This window comes from Dermacentor variabilis, chromosome 6 (assembly GCF_050947875.1).
Source record: "Dermacentor variabilis isolate Ectoservices chromosome 6, ASM5094787v1, whole genome shotgun sequence".
NCBI classification, from domain to species: Eukaryota; Metazoa; Arthropoda; class Arachnida; order Ixodida; family Ixodidae; genus Dermacentor; species Dermacentor variabilis.
In genome coordinates, this window is record NC_134573.1 from 29345398 (window position 1) to 29372742 (window position 27345).

The 27345-nt window shown below is 45.5% G+C and overlaps 1 protein-coding gene across 2 annotated transcripts in view; it reads right to left on the reverse strand.

Annotated features, from left to right (window-relative positions):
• LOC142584708 (putative ATP-dependent RNA helicase DDX20) overlaps positions 1 to 27345 on the reverse strand; it is a 152023-nt gene that overhangs the window by 111616 nt on the left and 13062 nt on the right. For both annotated transcript variants that reach the window (XM_075694915.1, XM_075694916.1), the window contains exon 3: positions 23049 to 23217. In XM_075694915.1, the coding sequence (XP_075551030.1) occupies positions 23049 to 23217 (169 nt within the window). The remainder of the gene's footprint in view (positions 1 to 23048; positions 23218 to 27345) is intronic.

Here is a 27345-nt window from a genome sequence, read left to right on the forward strand (position 1 = left end):
ATAATGTCACACAGAATGGGATGATTATGAAAAGTGCTGCCAGGGAGGAAGCGAATGCTTTTTCTGCCTCTCGCTTCAACACATCTCTGAAATTCGAGATTACGCAAGCTTCAGTACTAAACGCGTGGGAAGACAGCGCACGATGCCATGACACCTTGGCATACCGACTCTTTCCACACCCTGCAGATTAACTCTCCAACAGGGTGCGGGAAGCATGTACACTCAGCCGCGCTGACAGCCATGTGCTGCTATGACCGCGCTGGAAAACGAGACGCACGCAACCCTGGCCCAGATTTTCTCCCCTCCTTCGCACTTGATTGCATTACCGTGAACTCACTACCCATTCCCTTTCCCTTCGCTCGCACGGAGAGGAGACAGTGCTCATCAAGTCACCATCGCTCTCAGCTCACCCCTGCACACTTCCACTCACATTCAAACCATACAGCATGTATAGTGTGGCAGTACCTTATCCCACCTGGACTTTACATGGAACATGAAGTTGCTCTTGGTCACATGGCTCGTGATTTGAGAGGCGCGTTCGGAAGCAGCCACTTGTTAATTCCACCATTTGACCATCTGTGTCCGTGGAAGTTTCCAGTTATTGTCTCGGTGTTTCTTCATGGCAGCAATAAAATTTAATTATATTAAAATCGTGCAAAAACCCACTTCTTTAATTTTAGGTTCTAAATACATGGTGTTCTCTGGACAAAAAGTTATAAAACTTTAAATATATCGTTATATATCAAGAATTTTGTTATAATGAAGTTCATTATAATAATATAATAATATCCTTTATTTCATGAAAATATTACACATAAAAAAAGACCGTCAGCTCAAGCCATGAAGGCTTGTTGGGCTGTACCCGGCAGTTAGCGACAAGTACTAAAATATATATATATATATATAAATAAATAAATAAAGCAAGGTTAGCAAGCTATAAACTGAAGCAATTTACAAAAACAAAAGCAAACTAAAATGCAAAAGGAGGCTACAACACAAAAGCAAAGTACCACAAACAAAACGTAAGCTACGAGCAAACGCAAGCTACAAAAGATATAAAGTGAAACAAACAAGGATACACAGCAATCTAGACTAAACGAAACTAATCAAAACTATACCACGGGCTCTAATGACAACTAAACAGAAGAATAATTGGTTTTTAGGTACAGTTTGAGTGTCCGTTTTGATGAGATAGAGTACAGTTCAGTGGGTAAAGAATGAAAAATGTTAGGAACATAATATTTTCTGGTATAACGACCAAAACGGTTATAAAACCGCGGGGTAGTGAACATATAGTGTCTCAGTGGTCTGACAGGAATCAACGGAAAAAGAAAATCACTGTTCCAAAAATGTTTTATCACCACAGTTTGAAAATATAATGCTTCTAATGAGGGTAACTGCAAAAAGGAAAATAGATTATTATTAGGGGGAATGGTCTCATTGTATGCAACATTTCAAAGAACAGATTTCAGAATAGAATTAAATTTTGCACGCCACGTAAACGAACACTGATAAAACATGGTAATTCCGTATCTAAGATAGCTGTACTCCAAGTGCGTGAAAAATGACTTTTCTGACAGAAAACGGGAACAGGTATCTAGAGTTATACAGAAGACAGGATACTATATGTAGCTTTTTGCTAATACCTGTAAAATGAGTGTTCCATGTCATACCAGAATCAAACATGATGCCTAAATATTTTACATTAGTTGCGAACTCTAATGGTATGCATTTGCAGTTTATACAATTAGAGTCGTGAAAAAAGATATGGCGCAAGACGATCAATTTTTTTATGGGGATTATGAAAGCAAACTACTTTAGTCTTTTATCTATTAATTCCAATTCCGTTACTTGTACACCAATCCATTACAGACGTGGCTTCTGCTTGAAGGTTATAAATGCATGTATTAAATTATGCATGAGTTGACAGAAGGACAGTGTCATCGGCGTACTGGAATATGCGGCATTTTGATACAAATTGAGGCAAATCACTGACATACAGGTTAAATAAAAGTGGAGATAAAACAGACCCCTGGGGAACATCCGATTTTAACATTATTTTTGTACTGGAATAGTAATCTATGTGCACCACCTGAGAGCGATTACTAAAATAACTAGACAATAACATCATAAATGGGCCAGTGAAGCCAATTCTTTCCAGCTTATCAAGAAGTAATGTGTGAATAACGGAATCGAAAGCCTTACTTGCATCTAAAAAGAGAGCACATACGAATTCGTTATTATTAAAAGCTGAATAGATAGTGTCCATAAATTCTTCTAGTAGGGAAATAGTGCTTTTTCCCTGGATGAAACCAAACTGTGCTTGTGACAGAACATTATTTTATTCAGGAAATTGGTCATTGTTACGAGCAGGTGTTTTTCAATTATTTGACTGATTGCAGGCCAAATGGAAATCGGTCTGTAGTTGTCTATTTTGCTATGAGAACCACTCTTATAGAGCGGCTTAACCACAGCCGCTTTTAAATCGTTTCGAGGTTTAACTGTATTCCCCAGAAGAAATGCATTGCATACAATGCGCAGAAGGCTGGCTGCTTTAAATGCATTGCCATGCCTGCTGTGGATCATAAGAAACATGAAAGCCACAATCACAGCGGTGGCCAAGCCAGTGGAGTGGCTGGCATAGTGGGATGTCGGTCAGCTGTAGTTGCTATGCAACCGGCTACGTCCCAAAGCTGCACAATTTCTCATTGCACAATCTCTCAAGCAGACCGAACTATCCCAAACGCCCATGGAGGACAGGAAGGTAGGAAACGTGAGAGACTGCAGCGGTGGTGAAATGGTAGAGCACCCGCCTCATATGCGCAGGGTACTTGTAACAAATCCTGGTCCGAAAACTCCTCAGTTTTTCTAATGGGGAGCGACGTCCTCCAACGTGGTGCTTGGCTTCTTGTGCGGATTCGCATTTCGAAAAGAGGCCCATAGAGATTTCTAGACGTGATCTCTGGGCACCCTTTGTCTAACCACAGACAGCCCTGTTGTAGAGCATCCGCCTCAGCTGGGGAAGGCAGACTAGAGCTGCCGCCAAGCATCTACTGGTAAAGCAGGTACAAATGCAGTGTCGGTCACATGCCCAGCCACTCCGGGACCTCAACGCATGGAAAGGGCTGTTTGTCCAAAACCGAACAGCGTCCCTACCTAATAGCTGCACTGGGACGCCACATGAGAAATTGCCACCACGAGAGTGGACCCAACACCCTTTTTCAGTGTTTTGGTATGCCCACAAGGTTTGATAGAATTTGCCTGACTGACTATCCTAAACTCTTGTTTCCTTGCCCAGCTACTGACCATTATCTTCGTCTTCTGCATATTAATCTTCAACCCCACTCTTACACTCTCTCTGTTAATGTCCCCAATCATTTGTTGCAACTCTTGCCCAGTGTTACTCAACAGGACAATGTCATCTGCAAACCAAAGTTTGCCGAGATATTCGCCGCTGATCCTTACTCCTAAGCCTTCCCAGTTTATTTAATAGCTTGAATACTTCTTCCAAGCATGCAGTGAATCATCATCATCATCATGAGACTTTTTATGTCCACTGCAGGACAAAGGACTCTCCCTTCGATCTCCAATTACCCCTGCCTTGTGCCAACCGATTCCAACTAGCACCCGCAAATTTCCTAATTTCGTCGCCCAACCTAAGTCTTCTGCCATCCTCTACTCCGCTTCCCTTCTCTTGGTACCCATTCTGTCACCCTAATGGTCCAACAGTTATCTTGTAGCAGCAGCAGCATCAGCGTCGCATGAGTGTTATGTAGATGCTCGCGTCTACACGAGGCTTGACGCGCTGGCATGCTCTGGCACGGGCTAGCGTTCTGAAAGGATATGAAAAAGAATGCAACGTTAAGAGATCGAGTGTCAGTTTTTCCTCTCCTGCGAGAGCCTGAGATTTACCGGTCTATGTGGTCGCTCGTTGCCACAGTTTAATGACTACGAACGTGATACTGCTATACGCTCCTGTGGTAGACACGACCATGGACCAGACCAATGCTACGAGAGCTCAAGGCCAGAACCCTTCCAAGGAACGCGGTGAACCCTCCTGTTCGGCCGTCACTCTCCGCCTTCCACAGTACTGGGACCAGTATTCTTCGGCGTGGTTTCTTCAGGCCGAATCACAATTCGCTGGTATCCGCTCTCGAGCCTCAAAGTTTCATTACGCCGTCGCAGCACTCTCGCCCGCCGCCATTGACGAAGTAGCAGATTTGTTGAACTCCCCATTGTCTGTTGCCGCCTACGACAATCTCAAGGCAGCCCTGCTACAGCGCACAGCAGCTTCACAGCGTTCTCGCATCCAGCAGCTCCTGTCCGCTGAAGAACCCGCGCCCTAGTCAACTTCTTCGCCGAATGAGACAGCTGCTCGGAAACAACGCGAGATCCATCGACGATGCACTGTTGTGCAAATTGTTCTTGCAACGATTCCCGGCTAACATGCAAATGGTCCTGGCGACAGCCTCTGTCATGGACCTTACCGGAATTGCCGCTTTTGCCGACAAAGTCATGGAAGTAGCCACCCCAACCATCGCTGCCACGACATCGTCTCCGGGTGACAATACAATCGCCGCGCAAACCCTTCCCTGCTCTTCCGCAGCGCAATCTACGCTCGACTCCTTGTGTCAGCGCCTGGAACGCATTGTCTGTGGAGTGGAGCATCACTGCACGTCACCTCATCACCCACGCAGCCGTAGTTCCAGCAAATCAAGACACACTGGCACCTGCAATGAAACATCAACTACAACGTCTGGCGTTTGCTGCTACCACCGCCGTTTTGGAAACGATGCTCGTCACTGTCAGCGTCCCTGCGCTTGGCAGGGAAACAGACCAGCTGACCTCTACTGGCGATGAGTGGTCCGGCCCAACACACAAGTCGCCTTTTCTACGTGACGGACAGAATTACGGGACGATTCTTAGTTGACACAGGTGCTGACGTCAGCATTCTCCCCGCCCACCACTCCGACCGAAAAGCGACACCTGTGTTGTTTTTGCAAGCCATCAACGACACTAGGATTCCAGTTTTCTCGTCAAGCTCTGTCATGCTAAATCTTGGCCTTCGATGAGCATTTCGCTGGATTTTCCTGGTTGCAGACGTCCGTCGTGCAGTCATTGGTGCAGACGTCTTGCACAACTACGGATTACTTGTCGACGTCCAACGACGCCGTCTCATAGATTCCGTGACCCAGCTATCCGTTCCCAGCGTCCCATCATCAAGCACATCGCTGATCGCGCCTACTTCTGCCACGTTGGACGAACCTTTCGCTGCGCTCCTACACGACTTTCCCACTTTGACGCGCCTGCCGGACTGGACGCAACCGGTGCAACATGACGTGTGCCATCACATCGTCACCTCCGGCCCACCGGTCTACTTCCGACCCCGGATTTGTCCCCGGAGAAACGCAAGATCCCTCGCACGGAGTTCGAACACATGCTGCAACTTGGCATCATCCGCCCTTCCTCCAGTAATTGGGCATCACCACTTCACATGGTGCCTAAGAAGACGGGAGACTGGCACCCATAAGGCAATTACCGTGCATTAAACAGCATTACAGTTCCTGATCGCTACCCTCTACCGAAAATTCAGGACTTCACGGTAGCGTTGCACAGTGCGACAATCTTTTCCAAGATCGATCTCGTTCGCGCCTATCATCAACTACCGGTCGCTGAAGAAGACATTCCCAAGACTGCCATCACCACACCCTTCAGTCTTTTTGAATTTCTCCACATGTCTTTCGGTTTACGGAATGCGGGCCAATCCTTTCAATGTTTCATCGATTCCGTGACCCGAGGCTTGCCTTTCGTTTTTGCACACATTGATGACCTTCTTGTCGCAAGCTCTTCTGCAGCAGAACATCTTCACCACTTGCAGTTGTTGTTTTCATGCCTTGCCAGTAAAGGAAGTGTCATCAACGCCGCCAAGAGCGAATTTGGTCAACCCAAACTCAAATTCCTCAGTCATATCGTCGACGCTAATGGCATTCGACTACTGCCGTACAAGATTCACGTCATTGAAAACCTTCCCTGACCGGCCACACTCACCAAGCTTCACTAATTTCTCGGATTTGTGAACTTCTACCGCCGATTCATTCCCGATTGCGCACAACTTATGACTTCACTAGATGCTCTACTGGTAAACAAACGTAAAGAAGTGCTTCAGTGGACTGAAGAGGCCACCGACGCTTTCACAAGAGTCAAATCTGCCCTCGCCGAGGCCACGCTGCTTAGACACCCAAAGCCGGATGCGCCCACTGCCATCATGACCGACGCTTCAAACACCGCCGTTGGTGCCGTTGAGCAGCAATTCATCGACAATGCGTGGCATCCACTCGCCTTTTTCTCCAAGAAACTGAATCCTGCGCAGTTCCTCTACAGCGTTTTCGGCCGTGAATTACTCGCCATTTACCTGGCTATCAAACATTTTTGCCATTTTCTAGAAGGCTGTGCATTCACTGTCTTGACTGACCACAAGCCCCTTGTGCATTCAACGAAACGGTCGGCAACCTGTTACTCGCCCCGCGAGATTCGGCACCTTTCCTACATCGCCGAGTTTACAACAATGTTCCGCCACATCAAGGGCACCGACAACGTTCCAGCCGACATTCAGTTGCGTCAATGCCATTTCCATGTTGACATCGAAATCTTTCATCATCGAGGTCAACTTACTCGCCAGTCAAAACCATGACGACAACGAACTTCGTACACTCCAGAATTCGTCAACGTCCCTGAAATTGGAGGACGTCGTTGTGAGCCCAGATGGTACGTCCGTCATCTGCAACACTTCTACCAACACACCTAGACCATACATTTCGGCATCCTTTCGCAGACGTCTTTTCGAAACCGTGCACAACCTGTCGCATCCTGGCATATGCACGACACAGAAGCTCCTTTCCAGTCATTTCGTTTGGCCTCGGTGAAACGCGCGAGTTCGCGATTGGGTTCGCTGCTGTTTGTAGTGTCAACGCTCTAAGATCAGGTGTAACCCCATTCCGCCTGCCAAGTCTTTTCTTCCACCGGATGCTCATTTTGACACCGTACACCTGGACCTCATCGGCCCTCTCCCACCTTCGAAAGGTTACTGCTACATGCTGACATGCATCGACCGCTATACACGGTGGCCAGAAGCTACACCTATTGGCCTCGAGCTCCACCACTGGAAAAGTTGGCGCCACCGTCGGCGTGACGTGCTAGGAGGGATTACGTGGACATAGCGGCCGCATCGGCTGCTTCGGCAGCGCCGAAGCGAGCTGAAAACGAGTTTGAATTCCCTCGTACGCTGCGGTCCTCATTTAGTGGCGAAATTTTCCCGCTTCGAGTGTCTCTTTTACAACGCTTGAAAGCACTACATTAGGTAGTGGCTGCCTTTGAAGGCGCGCAACATGGTAGGCTACTGCTCGGTGCCGCAGGGCCGGACGCACGTAACAGAGGCCGGTGTCAGCCTTATTTACACGTAGCTGCAGGACAAGAAGCTGCGTGAAGCTTGGCTCGCAAAACATAAAACCGGCAAACAGTCATCGGCTACAACTCGGGTATGCAGCAAGCACAGACGCGAGGAAGATTTCTGCTACGGCGCCCGGTCTGCGATGTTCTGAAAACGCGCACTGAGACGCTCACCAGAGTCTGCTGCACGACTAATGTTATGACGGTTTGGTCTATCAACTTGTCGATGCTATAGATACTGGCAAGTTCAGTGGAGTGGAAAGGCAGCGGTAAGAAGCACATTTAAAGAAAGCATGGCATATGGTCATGTTCGTGTTATGAATTAATGCACTGGATTACAAAAAAGTAGCAGTGGGAAATTGTACGCTGAGAACACCGATAAACATACAGTGCGACGCAACTCGAAAAATAATATTGAAAAGTCAAAGAATTTAGAAGAAAAAATGAAGATTGAATCATCGCGACGGCACATCATAGTCCCTTGTAGGCGTCGAAGTCTCTACAATGAGGTTATTTTTGAACAGCTCTGATAGCTCCCACGCTACAATGGTTGCTTGTATACTGTCAAATGCTCATATTCTACGGCCTAAAGCTCATGGCGCGGTGCGAGAACGCGCGCGCGGAGAAAGCGAAACAGTGCGCGGACAAGCATGCAGACGCACAGTCGGTCGCTGCGAATCTGCGCGATCGCTGCATTGAGGCTTCTTTCTATTACGCTCCATTTAGTTATACAAACACTATAAGAACATATTTCACATAGTCTGCTCTCAGCGTTTACCTACCTTTCACGCAAGACGCTGGTTCGGGAGACTCCATGGCAGCGAAAGCGCGCAGTGGCGTTCACTGTACGTATTCGGTAAAGAGATAGCGTCTGTAAACGATTGTGTGCTTTCAGTTTGCCCAAGATTATTATTTAGACATTAAACAACTTCTCTCGTTTCGAAAGTACTTACAGAAATGTCCGGGAGAGCTCACGCATGGTGTTTTCAGTGAGCGCTGACAGCAAAACCTATGAGGAGCGCACCGCGTGATCCCTCATACTACGCCAGCGAGGCGCTTCCAATAGATGGCGACTCCGTAACTCCTCGCCGCCAATATCTGACATCTCAGCGCCCACTGTAGCAGCAGCTTTCGTGTCTACATGGATCGCAAGGTTCGGCTGCCCATCCACAATAATCACCAATCGCGGTCGGCAGTTTGACTGAGCATTCTTCAACGAACTACTCAAACTACTCGGAACGACACGTTTTTGCACGACTGCTTACCACCCGCAGTCCAATAGACTAGTTGAACGTTTCCACCAGCATCTCAAGGCCTCCCTTATGGCGCATGAATCGCCGGAGAAGCGGGTCCTGCATTTGCCCCTCGTCTTACTTGGCATCAGAACCGCACTCAAAGCGACCTAGGTTGCTCCTTTGCTGAACAAGTCTACGGCACTCACCTACGCCTTCCGTGCGATTTCTTTGTCGCCACCACCAAAACACCTACGCCATCAACTGCCGACTACATTGCCAAACTGTAAGCTTTCTTCAGCCAGATGCATCCCATGCCTACATGCTCGCAAGAAGCAAGATCTCCGCACATTTCTCCCGCACTCACCTCTGCTACCCACATTTTCGTGCATAACTGTGCCGTGCGGAAGCCTTTGCAGCCACACTACTCCGGGCCATATTGTGTTCTCGAGTGTTGTCCGATGACTTTTGTTGTGACTGTCAACGACCACTCAGGCACAATTGCCCTGGAATGTCTCAAACCCACCTATATTGAAGTATCCATGCCATCGGCCCCACCAATATGCGACACAACCCTCCTGCATCCTTCGATGCCGCTTCCGTACGTGACACCCAAGACCAACGCCAAGACACGCCGTGTCATGTGGACTTTCCAACGTTCGTCGAATTTCCTTCCTCTCTAGGGGGGGAGCCCTCTGTAGCAGCAGCAGCATCGGCATTGCATGAGAGTCACATAGACGCTCGCATCTACACAAGCCACAAGCGGCTGGCACTCTCCAGCATGGGCTAGCGTTCCGAAAGGATATTAAAAAGAATGCAACGCTAAGAGATCGAGTGTCGGTTTTCCCTCTCCCACGAGAGCCCGAGACTTTACCGGTCTACGCGGTCGCTCGTCGCCACAATCTAATCTCCGCATTACATGACCTGCCCAGCGGCAATTTTTTCTCTTAATGTCTATTAGAATATTGTCTTTATCTGTTTGCTCTCTGATCCAAACCACTCTCTTTCTGTCTTTTAAAGTTACGCTTAGCATTCTTCGTTCCATTGTCCTTTGCGCAGTCCTTAACTTGTTCTCAAGCTTCTTTGTCAATCTCCAAGTCTGCGTGATACGTCAGCACTGGTAAAATGCAGTGATTGTATGCTTTCCTTTTCAATGCTAACAGTAAGCTCCCAGTCAGGAGCTGGCAATTTCTGCTGTATGTGACCCAACCCATTTTTATTCTTCTGTGAATTTCCTTCTCGTGGTCAGGGTTCCCTGTGATTAATTGAGCTAGGTAAACGTACTCCCTTCTAGTCAGAACCGTTTCGTCACTGCTGTGCTCAGGTCTAAAGATATCCGGTGTGTTCTAAAGGTCACAGTTCTTATCTGCAGGGTATCGATGTTGTTTGAGCAGGACCACTTGCCAGTGGCAGTAAAAAGAGTGGAGTTTCGCGCTAGGAGGCGGCCGAGAGTGGACCTCGGCATTGCACAATTCTTGCACTCTGCAGTGCCATGCGGCAGTTCTAAGAGCCGCCACACGAGCACAATATCCACTAAGGCTAACATTTTCCTTTGTATATGAAGAACTTCCACAGATAGAAAGCTTATACTTGCAGGAATGTTGTACAGTAGAATGCACTTATAACAACACTCAGGTGCCACATACATTCCATTGTTATAACCAATTATAGTTATAACCAGGTTGCATGAAAAAATCAAAATAGGGGGATGGCAGAGCTGTTGTGAGAAAACTATAACGGCAGGGAAGCCACTGTTCTTCCCCACCACTTTCCTCTCCATTTGGCTGCTGATTGTGTTGACTCGTTTAACTTACTCCTGGGTGCTCCGATCGCATGTAAGAAGCCCCGGTTGTCGGCATTAAAGAATGGCACTGATATAACGACTGCAAAGAGGGTTCACGGGTGACAAACGACATGTGAGCTCTGCCGAAGCATCGCTTTGGTGGCCCAAAAGGGGACCTTTTAAAAAATGCGAGACGGTCGCCGCGGCAGCCTGTCAGCTTGAGAAATCCAGAAGAAATTCTGAAGCAAGATTACCACAAGCATCTCGCCACATACTTCACACTGGCTTGCACGAGAAAACCCTACGTCCGTCAGCCTTGCATACTTTACACGAAGCATTCGAGTGCTCCATGTAGTGCAGCGGAAGCTTGCTCGTGAAAATGAAGCACCAGAGGGACTGAATCATCTGCCGGGCCTCCTGTGAGGACAACATTGAGGCAGCCTGCCCAACTGCGTCATCGCTGCCGTCGTTGCCATCGCTATCCGATGCAAGCACGTTCGCGACGATCACCTCATCAGTTTGAAGCACTTAGTTTCCATATCTATAGTTGTGCTCTTACTGTTCCTTGGCAACGTCGTGCATTGCCGATGATTAGCGGGCGAATCAGCTATCTTCCATTTTGGCGGCGAGTCAAACGAGGCTGGGAAACCCCATGGCCAGGAATGATTTCGACGCAACCAACAAAGACAAATGCGAGCGATTAAGCTGTTCGCAGAACTGTGCTGAATTAGGAGCCAGTGAGCAATATGGGAGTAGCACAGTCGACGCGGTCCTCTCGTGTCTAAGAGGGTGGCTTGGCGAAGAGCTATGGGCACAGCCCATTCGTGTTCGGAGGAGTGGAAGGGCGACAGGAGAGAGGCGCGCGAAGAAGGACGGAAAATGAGAGTGTGGTGGCTGTCAGGGCCATCGTTTAGCAGCTGGAATTTCTCATTTTCTTTTTTTCAAGGATTTGGCACTTCACTACCTTTCCGCACGGCCACCCAAAAGCCAGACTTCATCGTTATAACCGATAATGCACCGTGGGGGCATTGTAGTAAGCGTGTTATTTCACCATGAAAAAGATATAAATGTTCACGGTGCCGCAGCTTCTCATTGTTATAACCGATACATTGTTAAAACTAATATCGTCATAAGTGGCTTCGCCTGTATATGGGCTTTTTGTACAAAATGTATACCGTATTTACTCGCATAATGATCACACCCCTGAATTTTGTCGTCAGAATTCCATTTTTTTTTATTTCCTATGTAATGATCGCACCCCGAACATGCTGCAGCTATATGTTGTGTGCCAAGTCTAGCTAATAATGATCGTGCTTACCATCTGTCGAATGCTGCATGACAAGACAACTCTTCAAGACAAACCAAGCGGTCTGAACACACCAAACATTCTTAAGCAGATGCCCCATTTCATTACTTTCATCACTTTCCGCACTTCCATGACAAAAAGAAGTACAACCAAACTTGCCTTTATTAAGTGTAGGCTTTATAATGGTTGTAGTCAACAACAACAAAAAAGGCGCCTTTCGATTATTCTTATCTGCACTCGTGGGCACGCAACAAATCGTGAGCGGCAACAATAGTAGTCACATTTACACTGATACGTTAGAACTGTACCCTATTCATACGCTGACACTTGTAACACACGTAAGATATTCACCCACCCTTAGCGGAAACGTGCTGTATTAGGATAGTAGTGAAGACAGATGCCGCAGTTTCCGCAGCATACCGGCCATGTGTTTCTATCCCCTCAAAGTGGACCTGGCTACGTTATTGCCGCAAACTTGCCGATATTAACGATATTCATTATTGATACGGAAGAAACTGTTTCAATGCACGTAATGTACTCACGAGAAGAAAAAAAATTGTGTTCGGCGCGTTCGGCTTGCTCCACTGGCTACCATTTTTGTTTTGGTGTTCCGCACTACACACAGCGGCAGCCGGCTATTTGTTGACCTGTTGTCATCCCGAAGCAAACGCGGGATGAAAAAGAAATTTTCTTCTCGCAGGAAATTTAACCCGCATAATGATCACACCTATGAATTTGCATCACTTATTTTGACAAAAAAGTGCGATCATTATGCGAGTAAATATGGTATTTCAAAATTTTTTATGTTCTCTTCGTGCAAAGCAGCATTGATGCTTTTACAGAGTTTTGTTGTTTTCGTTACAAACATTTTTATTCAATTCTTTTTGAAATTGTTCATGAATGTTTGCTAGAAAATATTAATACCATCAGAAAACAAATTCTTTTTCTATAAAGTGATAGAACCCCGCTGTTACGTTCCTCACTGCTGCGTTTTCCCGGCTGCTACGTCGTTTTCATCCGGTCCCGGCATAGCTTCCATAGGATCCAATGTATAAGGAACCCCGCTGTTACGTCGTAGCTGTGAAAACGTTCCCGCATGATACGTCGCAACTTAGCCCCCCGAACCCGCCTGGGCTAAAGTAGGCAACGCGCTCCAACCGCCATTTTGGCTTTTGACGAGTTTTGGCCGGGCTTGGCTATGGAACTGGCTGCAAGAAGCTGCACGCCAGTTCGAGAGGCCGCCATCGAATTGGCGTGCGGCTTCTTGCAGCCAGCTCCATAGCCAAGCCCGGCCAAAACTCGCCAAAAGCCAAAATGGCGGTCACATACGACGACTACGTCGCCGTGGATGTTGTTGTCGGGACGTCAGAGTGTCAGAGCATCGCCGAGATCGATGGGATCTCGGTCGCGAGTGAAGTCGCAGACTGCGATGCACGAGCCGCATGATGCCGGGGAGTTGCCAAATCGTAGCTTTCGAAAAGCCGTTGCGGCTCTGGACCTCCTCCGCAGGTACGTCGCACCTCACAGCGACGCTGACAGCAATGCGGCCTTCCAGGCTATTGAGAAACGTGTGGTGATTTCTAGCGAGCGAAAGAAACGGCAAGCCACAATTCTGGACTTTTTTTTAGGTCCTAAGCGCACTCTGTGGAAATAAATTGTCTATAGTTGAAGCTGCACTTTTTTTCATTCATTTTCGGAGCTTTCCTCACTGTTGCGTTTTCCCGGCTGTTACGTTTTTTTTCCCGGTCCGGTGAAAAACGTATGAACGGGGTTCCACTGTACTATGTATGAAGCATTTGCTGTGGCAGTAAACAAATCGTTTACTAGACTATGTAAAAACTGCATATTTTCCCGCAGACAAGCGCTTATTTATTTATTGGAATACCCTCAGGGCTCAAAGGACATTACAGAGGGGGCGGGTAAACTGTGTTTATACAATTGTAATAACAGAAACATTGTCATATGTATATGAAATAAGATAGAAAACTAATAATTAACTGAGCAGGTTATTCTAACAGAGGTCAATAAGAGAGGCCTTCAATGACAATACCGTAAGCAACACTATTGTACATGTATAACAGGAAGTGGAATTAACAAATAGCAGTACAGGTTAATCTGAGATGTGTTCAACGACAGCAGCCTTGAATAACTGTGCACCTTCAATGCTGGCAATGGTGCTGGGAAAGTGTTTCCATGCTGAACTAGTAGTCTTGGGCATAAATGAATCCTGAAACAGGTTATTATGGCAAAAAGGAATGGCGACTTTATACTGGTAATCAGTGTGGGATGACAAATACGATGGTTGTGATAATAGTTCACGTTTGAATGACTGGTTCAAGAAAAAAAATTTTATGAAAGAGACAAAGACGTGATATTTTTCTTCTTATGAGCAAGTTAGGAAGGCCGCGATGAGATTTCTTCAGTGATACACTCGCAGTACGGGAATAGTTTGATCAAATAAAGTGAGTTGAACGATTCTGAACAGATTCTATTGCATCTGCAAGGTTACATAAGTCCGGATGCCAGACAAAAGAAGCACACCCGAGTTTAAATCTAATTTGCGTTTGATATAGTTATATTTTTAAATGGCTTGGCGCTTCAGAAAAATTGCAGCGTAGGTATCCTAGTGCACAATTAGCATTGTTAGTGATATAATTAATGTGAGTACGCCATGAGAGGTCACTCGTTATGTGCACACACATTATGTGTCACCTGTTATGTACGGTTTGGGGAGCTGTTTAACTAGACACTCAAATTCTCTAAGCTCCAGGTGGAAGTCGGGTGGGACTTACAACGAGCACACTGTCACAAGTCTGTCAAATAGAATGGCTGTAACAGCTACTGCCTCTAAATTTGTTTGAAGGCGTAGGTGCTGGCAAGTGACCAACCTCTGAGCTATACGGTTAACTCTCAGTAGTACACACATCAGTTTAACGAATATTTCAGAATAACAAACTTTTAGAAAATCCCCGGTGGTTTTCCTACACATTCTGTACAAAAGTCTTTCAGTTAGATGAACTTCTGAATAGAGAATATTTCAGTTCAATGAACTTGATCAATGGACCCTGGCAACACTTTGTTAGACGACTAGTATGTGCAGTGTGACAATAATGAGCTCGTTACTGGTGCTGAACTATCAGATCTGGACATTGTTTCTAGTGTTTGACCCAAAGAACAGTGCAAAGAGGAAGATGCAATGGCAGAGGCAGATTCAAATCTTTTACTATAGGCTGTAAGATGCCTTGGAATGCTGCAAGACTGCGTTTCAGCAACAAGCTGTGCCAGAGGAAGTGCACAATAACATAAGACTCTCTGGACAGCTTTGTTACTTCTTGCTCTTTAAGATATTTTTTTTTAAAATAAGATAGGCAGCAATTTAACTGTTACACACTTCATACATATATACTGATTTACATAACTCTACAAATTGCATTTCACACATTTGACTTGATGTCTGCTGTGCCCTATGCTTTTCCATATTCTAGCAACTATTCAGTTTAGTGAACTTTCAGTTAAGTGGGTTATTTCCTTGGTTCCCTTGAAGTTCACTCAAGTGAGAGTTCACTGTAATTGCCACGCCACATGCTGCAGTCATGATCAGTCATCACGATCCTTATGAAATACTGCATATTGGTTTTCCAAAATCAAGAAAGGGGCTGACAGATGGAATAGCACACTGTGGTAGAAAATTTGTAAACAGGGATAAGGTACCTCAGAAAGGCTGGCCAACGTTTTGATAGGAGAACCTATCTTCGTCAAAGGTGGCCTCGTCATCCTCGGCATGTTAGTTTTAAAGGGTCAGTGCAGTGACGCCACATGCGTTCGTTGTTGGTGGCGGCTGGTTATAAAGGGAGAGACTTCAGAGGTAATGAGCGCTGTCGCCCGACATCTGTGAGCACCGTTCCCAAGATGAGGAGACAAGAGCTTAAGAAGTTTGTGTTCAATGATTTCAGGTACATTTCTTGAACACAGAACAGCCATGCATGAAAGTCCTGTATTATCGCTCTGATGTCGCCTAAATTGTGTAGAATGCCACAAGCATTCCAGTAAATTATTTGTGTGTAGCCATCTTGAGGAAAAGAGTTCTGCTGTTTGTGTGCAAGTGCACATGCTAAGGATAGATAAACATATTCTATTTACTTGCATAATGATCGCACTCGCAAAACGATCGCACCCCTGAATCTTGTCGTCAAAATTTGATTTTTTTCATTCCCGTGTAATGAACGCACCTCGAACTTGCCGCAGTGATAGTTGTGTGCTAAGTCTAGCTAATGATGATCGCACTTATCACCTGTCGGAAGCTGTCGAATGCTGTGCAAACGACTCTTAATGAGATACCAAACGGTCTGCATGCACCAAACATTCTTAAGCAGATACCCCATTTCATTCCTTTCATCACTTTCCACATTTTCATGAAAAAAAAAGAAAGCTACAACCAAACCTGCCTTAGCTTTATTGTTTGTAGGCTTTACAATGGTTGTGGTCAACAACGAAAAAGGCGCATTTCGATTCCTCACGTCTGCACTCGTGGGCACGCAACAAATCGCGAGCAGCAACGATAGTAGCCACATTTACACTGATACGTTAGAAGTGTACCCTATTCATACGCCGACGTTCGTAACATAGCTAAGATACTTGCCCATCCTTAGTGGAAACGTGCCATATTAAGATAGTAGTGAAGACAAATGCCATGGTTTTTGCAGCATGCCCGCCATGTGTTTCTATGTCACTGTCACCTAAGCATGCCCATCTCTATGTTTGTCCCCTCAAAGTGGACATAGCTATATTATTGCCACAAACTTGCCAATATTAACCATATTATTCATTACTGATATGGAAGGAACTGTTTCAATACATGTAATGTACTCACGAGAAAAAAAAATCGAATTCGGCGCGTTCGGCATGGCGTTCAGCTCGCTCCGCTGGCCACCATTTTTGTTTTGGTGTCCCGCACTGCTACAGCGGCAGCTGCCTGTTTGTTGACCTGTGGTCATCCCACAGCAATTGCGGGATGAAAAAAAAATTTTTTTCTTTTCGCAGAGAACTGAACCAGCGTAATTATCACACCCCTGAATTTGTGTCATTTTTTTTACAAAAAAGTGCTATGATTATGCAAATAAATTCGGTATATGTATACAAGGATGATAACAAATAGGTTACCTGTCCCTTTTTTTGGCCCAGTTACAAGAAGTTTGTCCTTCTTGGCATGCTCCAGGAAGCACAAATCTTCTGATATAGATGACGCGGGGTTTTCGGGTCAACCTTTATCACCTTCTCTGAGGCACCGGATGATTGAGAGACAGGCGCCGAAACACGCGTCTCAGGCCGTGGAGTTCGGTTCAGCTTTGGGCCCTGTGACACTGTGGTCTGCCGGCCGATCTTCGATGTTGATGGAGCAGCGCCAACAGCTGCCGCCAAGAGGGTGAATGGAGTAGCTACATGATTCATAGTAAAATATTTTTGCGTGCACAATTGACAAGGACAAAAATATTTTACTACGAATTCGTACCAACTCGCCCAACTATCAGTTCTGCTGTAGCTACATGAGTGCACGTGGACCCTGTACACCATGGAAACCAATGTGTCGCTGCCCCCTGCCACACTGCACTGGTATAGCTGGTTTGAGGTACCGTATTTACACGAATGTAAGTCGACCCCCACATATCGCATGTTACAGGGGAAAAAAAAGGAGCACAGCCGAGGGTGCATTCCATAACGAAAATTTATAGCTAGTTGGCATGGTCACTGGACTACTCGTCTTCACTTGTGCCATTGTCCTCCCTAGTGCTGCCACCGTCATCGCTGCTACAGTCCCACAGCACATCATCACCCAGCGAAATTCCACATTTGACGAACGACCGCACCACGACATGTTGTGGAACAGCAGCTCACGCCGAATGCACCGAACCACACGCAGCTGTCAAGGAGGCTCTTTTGACAGGCCCAGTTGTTGTAAGTTCGTGGTCTTCTGCCGCCAGCCACTCGTACTCACAGTGGAGCAGGTCCTTAAAAGGCGAAGATCCGGGCTTGTGTCATGACCATGTCGCACTTCACTGGCAGGGACAGATCAAGCATTTCAGCGACTTATGCCACAAGTTTGGCCCACAGCTCCGGAAAGCATCCCGACTTCGGCCCGTGGGAAATTCTTTGCTTGCCGTCACAGGTGAAAATTTTGCTTCGCTGCAGTCGCCACTCTCGCACCACCCATTCAGAAACATCAAACTTGCAGCCCACTGCACAGTAATTTGTTTCTTTGGCGTAAAGGATGGCTGCCCTCTTGAATGCTGCTGTGAACAAGCGCCAAATGTTTAGTGGGCCTGGAGCACACATGACGACTGAGGAAGCATGAAAGTAGCACGTAGCCGGCAGTCAAGTCGAGCGTGTCAAACTAAGAGCATTCTAAGAGGTACAGAGAAAGAGAAACACGTGAGCGGTGTCTGCTCTTCCATGAACTATCAATACTCCCTGCAAGCGCCGCCGTTCTGGGGGTGCCGCCGTGAATGGAACAGCGGTACTTCCATCAACTATCGACACTGCCCCTTGAGTGTTGTGTGCACTGTAAAACTAAAAAATGTTGAAAAACCCTTCTGAAAAGCGAACAAACATGCGCGATAACAAAAACTATGGGTAGGGCCATAGAGCAAACATAAAATTGCAACTACGTTGTAGCTACCCTGATATCTCGTTGGTCTCGCTTTTTTGACAGTGCCATGTTTTGGTATCGATTGTAAGTCCACTTCAGATTTTCAAATTTTAAAAAATAGGTCGACTTACAATCGTGTAAATCCGGTAAGTGTCCAAGCCTTTTCCTCGCTTCATGGAATGATATCTTTCCCTTTACAGTAATTGCAATGATTTCTTTTTCTCTTCCAGTAAGGGAAGCTCCACGAGAAAGCTGGATGGTTTGCAAATGAGACATTGTGTAGGAGCATTGCAGTTGTGAAAAGGTTGGTCACTGGCACTATGTTTCGCACATGTTTCTTTGCCTCAACATGATTGTCATGCATACTCGAACCTCTGGCCGATGAAGCACCGCCTCGGGTTCGGTACGCAAGGTCTGACGTTCATTTTAACATATCCTGCATCAAGTGAACTTGGGACAGTGCTGATACCAAATCTGAGTGTCACATGTTTCGTGGGGATCTGCTCATCATTTCGCTGGAGTGTTATTCTTTGTACATTGAAGACATTTTGCTCTTGGAATCTTTCAAGAAGGTCTTCGTCACTGAGGTTCAGGAAATCTGATATTACTCCCCCACCTGTGTTGAGCAAGCGATGTGGAGAGACTGCCACATTGATGTCGCCGACACTGGCGAGTTCAGTGAGCTTTTAAACTTGATCGTTCTTTGTCAGCTTGAGAAGGAGGTCTCCGCTTGCCATCTCTGAGGCTTTGTAGCCAGGTCCAAACGATTTTGCTAGGCATATAGATACAGGGAAAGGCAACAGCTTTCTTATGGTTGTGTTGTCTTCAGTGAGAAGGACATGGTACTTTCTGAAAATGTCTTCATTTTGTTTCAGATAGAACTGCAATCTTGCTGCAGTGCATACACTTTTTAGGGGGCGATCTTAAACGGCCCCTCACCAGGCCGCAGAGCAAGTCTCGGTTATATGCTGGCAGTTGTTACATGTCCTCTAGGAAGCGTTCTGCCACAAGAATTTTTCAAACTCGTTCATTAATAGCTGAGATGGAAATATTTCAATGCCACAATCCCATAATTTCAGGGGGCGAAGGTCATTGCCAAGAGAGACACTGTCTCCACTCGCCCCGCCTAGCCTCCGCAAAGCAAGTGGCGTCGCCTCTCGTCGCGTCGGGCAAGCGTTTCTCTCCCCCCCCCACCAGCAGCCGCCCGCGACGCCCGCTGTGCTGAAATAGAACCTTTTCTTCTCCACAATAACCATCTCCCTCTCTTCTCGGCAGCGTCGCCTCTCGTAGTGTTGGGGAAGGGTTTCTCTTTTTCCAGTTTCCCAGCAGCAGATCATCGACAAGATAGCGCAGAGAGGCCTAGGTTTATCACACGTGTCCTTCATCGTAATCCTAGCAACCAGCGTTCAGCGGAGGTTTTGAGTTGTGTGGAGCAACGCGACGCGACGCACGATGTCCCGAAAGTGGGCAGTTCTGTCGCTCGGCGATAAGCTGAATATTATCAAGGAAGCGGAAAAGCGGCATGGAGCCACGAAAGCCAGCATGGCCCGGGACCTCAAGATACCCCAATCTTCGCTTAAGACGATCCTGGCAAACAAAGTGGTGATATTGCAGAATGCCAACAAGTTCGGGCTCAAGTAGAAAGCGGTAAAAGAAGAACAGCATGAGAAGTTAGAAAAAGTTTTCGTCAAGTGGCTGCATCAAGCATGGAGCTCTGCGATCAACACTGACCGCGCCATTCTAAAAGAAAAGTCGGACCTTGTGGCATTGCGTCTGGGCATCGACTACTTTCAGGCATCGAACGGGTGGCTGGATCGCTTTAAAAAACGAAACGGGATTGTGTACAGCCGCTCCTGCGGATAAAACACATACGTGGACGTTACGAAGGTGAACAAGTGGATGGAGTCACTGCCGGAGATGATTGCTGCATACAAGCCCTGCGACGTTTTCAACGCCGATGAGAGCGGTATTTTTTACCATAAGCAGCCCGACCAAACCCTTGTGTTTAAGGGTGACAGCTGTCATGGTGGCAAGCGTAGTAAAGAGCATGTGATGGCACTGTTATGTGCTAACGAGGACGGTTCCGAGAGGCTGCCCGTGCTTGTTGTTGGAAAGTTTGCAAAGCCATGGTGCTTTAAGAACTTTATGATGCTGCCGTGCAGCTACAACTTCAACAAAAAGGCTTGGATGACGTCTTCGCTATTTAGCAATATTTTGCAGCAGCTGAATAACAAAATGAGTACTGAGGTGAGGAAAATATTGCTTTTCGTGGACAACGCACCGTGCCATTCACCGAAAATGTCCAGCCTGAGGAACATAAAGGTTGTTTTTTTTTTTCGCCCAACTGCACAAACCGGCTGCAGCCGCTGGATGCCGGCATCACTAGGTGCGTCAAGCAAGGGAAGTGGTTAGTGCAGCGTCAGCTGGCAGCTATGGAGCACGGTGAGTTGGAAAAAATTATCACTGTGCTCGATGCCATGCATTTTATTGCCAGTTTGTGGAATGCAGTGTCGCGAAGCAAAATTGCTAACTCGTTCAAGCACTGCGGCTTTAAGCGAGAGACTGCCTCCTCTGCTGGGGACGCAACAGCCTCGATGCCGCTCGAGGCCAATGCAGGCTTCGCCGATGAAGATTTCAAGGGTTTAAACCTCACCACGACCTTCACCGAGTACGTGGAGGCTAACGACAACATTGCGATCTGCAGCGAGGTGTCACTGGATGACACCATCGAGGAGGCTTTGCCTAGTACGGACACCGCTGCGACATCGGACGAGGATGACGCCACAGATGCCGTGCCTGTGCCTACTGCGTTCGCCGAGGTGCTACGGCACATAGACGACATCCGGAACTTCATCTGTTCATGCGACGCCGCAGAGGACCCCCTTTTGGATGTTACCCAACTCGAGCGAAAGCTCTTGGTTCACGGATCAAACAAGGTCCAAAAGAAACTTACAGATTTTTTTTTTAAGTTCACGCCGGCTGCCGGGAATTGCGGCAGTGGGCAGTGGAGTGTCGTAAACGTTCGTTTGAATAAAGCATGATTGGTACCTGTACTACAGCATTAATTCCTATCACATTTACTTTTTTGGTAATTTGGGTTTCCAAGCCCTGCAGAATATCGTAGTAGTTTACATTGAAGTTTCTCGTAAAACCGTAGCACGAAATAAGTAGTATTTTTATAGGCATAATCTATGTTCGAATTTTACGACGCCCTCATTTTACGACACTTTTTCACGGTCCCAAGAAAGTCGCATAATCGGAGTTCCACTGTATTCAAAAACTCAAACGATTGTGCCAGCTGTTCCTCAGTTGCGCTACCTGCTAAGCAAATAGACTTTATATTTTTTCATACATTATATATTCATGTATTATATATTTATTTAAATACTTGCCACACCCAAAGGCATTGCAGAAAGCAGTAGTACACATATACTACACTTGTATATAACGAAGTATATGCAATTCTCCTTGATATCCCCATGGAAACCCATGTTTTTAAAACCTTGCTTTAACAAAGTAAAATCGTACAGCCAATGGATATAAAGAAATAGATCAGACTCCAAAACCGAAAAATATTGATCGTTGTGCACCGAGCAGATTTCTTTCCACCAGGTTTGGCACTCATTCTGCGTAGCAGTTCGCGATTGCTGTGTTGAATATGCCTTCGAAAAACACCGGTCTCCCAGATTGCTATCTCGGAGGTGCTACACCTGGCTGTGCCCCGCCACATATCAAAGCGATGCTTGCGTGCCACCTGTGAAGAACCTGCGCCTCCACTGCTCTTGCGCACTGTGGCACACTGCGCTTGCTGGCGCAGGTGTGGCCTCCAAGATTGTGCTGGTGCGATCTCAGAAGCCACAAGATGGCCGAGCCAGCACGCTCTCACCTGCGTGGCCACGAAAGAGTGGCAGATAAGATAGTTTCTCTTCACGCGCCAAACACATGCCAAGCTCTGTCGGCCATATACTTCGATGAGTTCGTGAAGTTTAGCAAAAGTCAAGTCATCTCCGAAAGTCGTTAATGTCGCCCGAGAATACCGCACAAGCTGCCTAGTCGGTGCACCGTGTTGTGGGCCATGTGCAGCTCAGACACGACCAATAATGTTCGCAACGTAGCGTGCCTAGCTGTCCCCTTTGACTGCATCGCTGTTTCACTAGTTTCGCGGAAATATGAGCGAGCCAAGTGGAAAGTTGATGCAAAGGATCATCACACTGGAACGAAAGGAGGCTACCACGAATTCTGTTGCCTCTGGTGCTGAAAATTTGCGTGTTGCACATGCCAGATATACTTTTGCTGTTGTTTTATTTACATTTTATAGTGCACACGGCTGCGTAGCAGTTTGGCGGGCCACAGAGCCTAAGCCTTCTCTGGATGTTTAATGTTCATAGTATTGGGCATACACTGCAGTAAAGGGATATAACTGATATAACAAAGCAATGGATGTAACGAAGTAACTTAGACTTCTCTTTCAACATCGCTATAATGAGGTTCAAGCGTAGTAACAAAGACACACATGTGCTGCCAGTGTACAGGGAGCTGTGCAGATGGTTCCCCATATGGTAACCAGAACATTAACTCCCAACTTCCTGTCATAACCACCTACATATGCATAAGCCAGCCACAACCAATGTGCCTTACCCAGAGTGCCAACGGCCACGTGGCATCGTGTCAGCTTCTGCAGGTCCTCTTTTATCGGCACACCCCCGATGAAGGCATACACCCTGAGCTCCGGCATGTCGCAGCCAAGACAGCAAATCGTGTCACATGACTGAACAGCTATTTCACGCGTCGGCGCCAGGATCAGAACCTGCATGTACGACACACCCATACTTTTTTTTATGCTTAAGCAATTGCAATAATTACACAAGACATTTCAGAGAACATTAAAGGTAAGCACTAAATCAATCTATGATGTTAACTTACTATCTCAGAAACCTCACATTTGTTTGATGACAAGAGATCACTTGGTTGGAGGCAAAATTACAATGATCAATCAGTTTATGGAGAGTCTGTGGAGGTCATGCTCAGCCATATAAAATTTATTTGATCACCTGGGTGAAAATGTGGCACTGCTATAGTGTTGCATACATGTGAATGCTAGGAAGTTGTAACTCTGGAATGGCATTTGAAGGGGTGGGAGTGCCCAAAGTCCCTTTCGAGCAAATTTTGGAGCAGTTTGGAGGAGTCTAAATTTCATTTTGGAGCAATTTGGAGCAGATAAAATTTCATTTTGAAGCAGTTTGCAGCAGGCCAATCTGAATTTCGGTGGAATAATGGAATATGGAAGTGCACTTCAAAACTATGACTAAACATGGAATAAATCAACATGAAGCACATAATAGAAGCAGATTTTGTAGCTACAGTGTACAAGAATATAGAATAGTGGGTCGAGTTGTGGCACGGAGCATGCTTTCCTATAAAGCCAAAAGCATTGGTGGCACTATGATGAAACTATATATTCCTACACCGATGATCATGATGATAGCGGAAAACACTCTCAAATTATATGGTCCAAGCAACATGGTGAAATAATTTCTGGGTTGGCATATTGACACGTGAAATTGTTTACCTTTTACGGGTAAGCGCTTTTCACTGTTTAACAAATGTTATTGCTCAGCGCAGGACAAGCCTGCATGTCTCGGAAGTTTCTGGATGTTATCGATGGTTCTATTTGCTGTCTGTTGTCACCGAACCTTGTGTAATCTGATTGCATGTATGCACGACGCAAATGGTGTAGAATTTTCTGGAAGACACATGGGCACCAGCGATTAATCTGGAACCTTCGATGACTGATGTATAAAAGCTGACGCGCTTGACCCGCTGATCAGATTTCGACAATTGCCAACTGTGTTCACCACCATCATTTTACTTTAAGTGTAGCCTATTTTTGTGGGCACAGGTTTGTCCAATAAAAGTTAGTTTCATCATTCACTGTATTGCTACTGTGTTCTTTGCCGTCACTACTACGTGACAATAGAGAGTTTTAGAATAGGGGCCCCAAACGTTTTGGGGCCCCGAAGAAATAGCGTCGAAGCCACTGCACATGCGCAAGACGCAAACTGCCTTTGGGTTTTGCGTTGGGAACGCTATTTCACCGATTTAGCGGGAGCCCAAATAGCGGCCCCAAAAGTTTTGCATCGGCAAACATGGCGGCACCCATCGAAGCGACGGCTCTAACCTAGCACCAAACTGGGTTCGATTCGTGGTAACGCGTGAAGTTCGCAAGCTAGGAGTAGTAACTGCGGTTATCGCTTTCTCTCAGCTAGCGTGTGTTATAAAGATTGACTCATTAGACGCCGCTGATTTTGAATTCGGTTGTGGATTTTATGGCTCGTAGGCCTAACACAGCTAAGCTTGGCTGGTGAAGGCTAGTAAAGTTGGTTTGCTCGAAACTAAGCGCAACTAATTGTTTGCTGCTTACAGAATAACCTCTAAATTGTAATTAAATGCGAATACACGAAAGTCAAAATAATTATTCCTATCATAAAATGGTATATTTTATTTAATTATTTCTAATAGCTTTTCCCTGACGCCGTAGTGGCGCTGTCAGCGCAAGACGCTATCCGCAAACGTAAAACCCTATTCTAAAGCTCTTTACTCCTACGTGCCCCAACGCTAACACCCGCAAAGCTCTTTGGGTCCCCAAACTATTGGGGCCCCTATTCTAAAACTCTCTAATATGTCACCGCAGACCCAGAGAGCCACAATAAACCCTGGGCTGGTATAACATAATAATAATAGCAGTAATAATAATAATGATAACTTATTTCTGCCTGGAGAAGTACAGACAGCGGAACTACAGAAAATGCTGTCATAAACAACTCGGCTGAGCCACGGTCTCTAAATACAAAGCAGCAGCAACAGGCAATCAAAAAACATTCATCACACCCATGACAGCTTCATGTTTAAATAAATAAAAAAATGACACACTAGCCAAAAACATAAGAATACCAAACAAAACCTCATCTGCACTTACGTGGGCACAGACCAAGTTACTTCATCACAAGCATGATTACACATGTTTCAGACCATTGTTAAATAACACGTGTTAAGTAGCAGCAAGAATTAAAAAATAATGAAAACAATATAGATAAGACAAAGAAAACATTCTATATGAAGCTTACACATTCTTATCTGTATGATTCACACATGGAGCGAATTCTTCGTTGAGTAGAGGGAAACAAGTTGAAGTTAGCAGATTTGTTCGCATTGAGAAGAGAAGGAAAAGTGCATGTTGGAGGTGCTCTTTCCCCATATTAATGCGTGCTGTTGGCACCAACCAATTTTCAGGGTGTCTGAAGGGGTAACTTTTTTTTATTTTCTTGCAAATTTGCGAGATGCCGAATAAGATTTATATTATTTTTAGTTTCTATTTTAATGGGAATGCTCAGTTGATACTGATACAAATAGATTTTGACTATACCAGTTTCAAGAAAAAAGGATTTGGTGGTTGTTCCATAGTTTGCGTTAAAGACATTATGAAGAAACTTTTTTGCAAGATATAAATTTCCTGTAGACAGTATGGTGTGGCAGTGCCCAATACCTGCTGGCAATAGTTGATATGTGAATAAAATAATGAATTGTAAAGAAGCAGCTTAAACGACTTAGGAGGAATATATCTAGTGCGGCCAATTGCACCAATTATTGTGTCTAATTGCTTGACAACTTGGTCAACATGAGCTGCCATGACATAGCTGAAGGAAACACTACACCAAGGCATTTAAACTGATCAACTATTTCTATTTGTTTGGAGTTAAATGTGATACTATTGTGTGAACAAACCGGGTTATTTTTGGGCCAGTAGATTACTGCTTTTGTCTAGATCGTCGTATTGCACGCTTGAATCAGTTCGTGAATGCCATTTGCCGGGAAAGAAATGCTTGTATCTTCTGCATATACTATGAATATAACATTTGGGTTAATGCTTACAATGTCATTAAGGTAAATGTTGAAAAGTAGTGGCCCTAATATGCTTTAATATGCTGCCTTGTGGGACAGCAGAATAAATGGGTATTGTACGCATTATGTATGTCGGCTGTTTGTTTCCTTTTAGACGAGCAAGATTTTATTGGTTTTCCGGCCTGTCCTCAGATTCCGCAGTACTATAGCTTCTCTAGAAGTAACTCATGATTAACAAGATCAAGCGCTTTCGAAAAGTCAACAAATATTCCCATCACAAAAGCTGTTTTCCAATTGTGACAGAATACATTCTTTTTATTCTAAAAGTACCAGTTCAGTAGATTCGTTTTTCTGGAATCCGAATTGACACTGGATGAGCAAATTGTATTTATCCATAAATTTAGTAAATCTAGAATGTAAAATTTTCTCTAATGCTTTGGAGAAGGCAGGGGATATGGACACAGGTCTAAGATTGCCTAAATCATTTCTATCTCCCTTTTAAGGGGGGACACGGGTTGTGGTGACCAAAAATCGCGAAAAAAAAAGTTAGTTTTGCAATCTGCATGTTTTCTGGAAATACTGATGTAGCTAAACAAAGGCGTAAAATATGCGTGATTGTTGGTGCTGTGATATCTGCAAGATATTACAGGCTTTATCTGAACATCGTCAATGTCTCAACATCTGGTAACTTTTAGGCTGAGTATAACTGTTAGTATTTCATCCGTTACCATAGGATCTGGAAATATTGTATTATCAATGAAAGTTTGTGTGCTCATATGTTTCCAACAACGATTCTTCCATTTTTATTTTTTGTAGAAGAATCATTGAAAACGTTTGCTAGTTCAGTTCCCATTAGCTCTTTACCATCAATATTTAAATTGCACATAACTTTGTGATGACTGGTTACAGAGTTTATACGGGTCCAAATCACATCATGGCAGCCCTTCTCCGAATCTAGATATGTGGAGTATTCCGTTTGTGCTGATTTCAGTTTCTTTGTTAACCTATTTCAAAAGTGTTTAAACAAACGCAGATC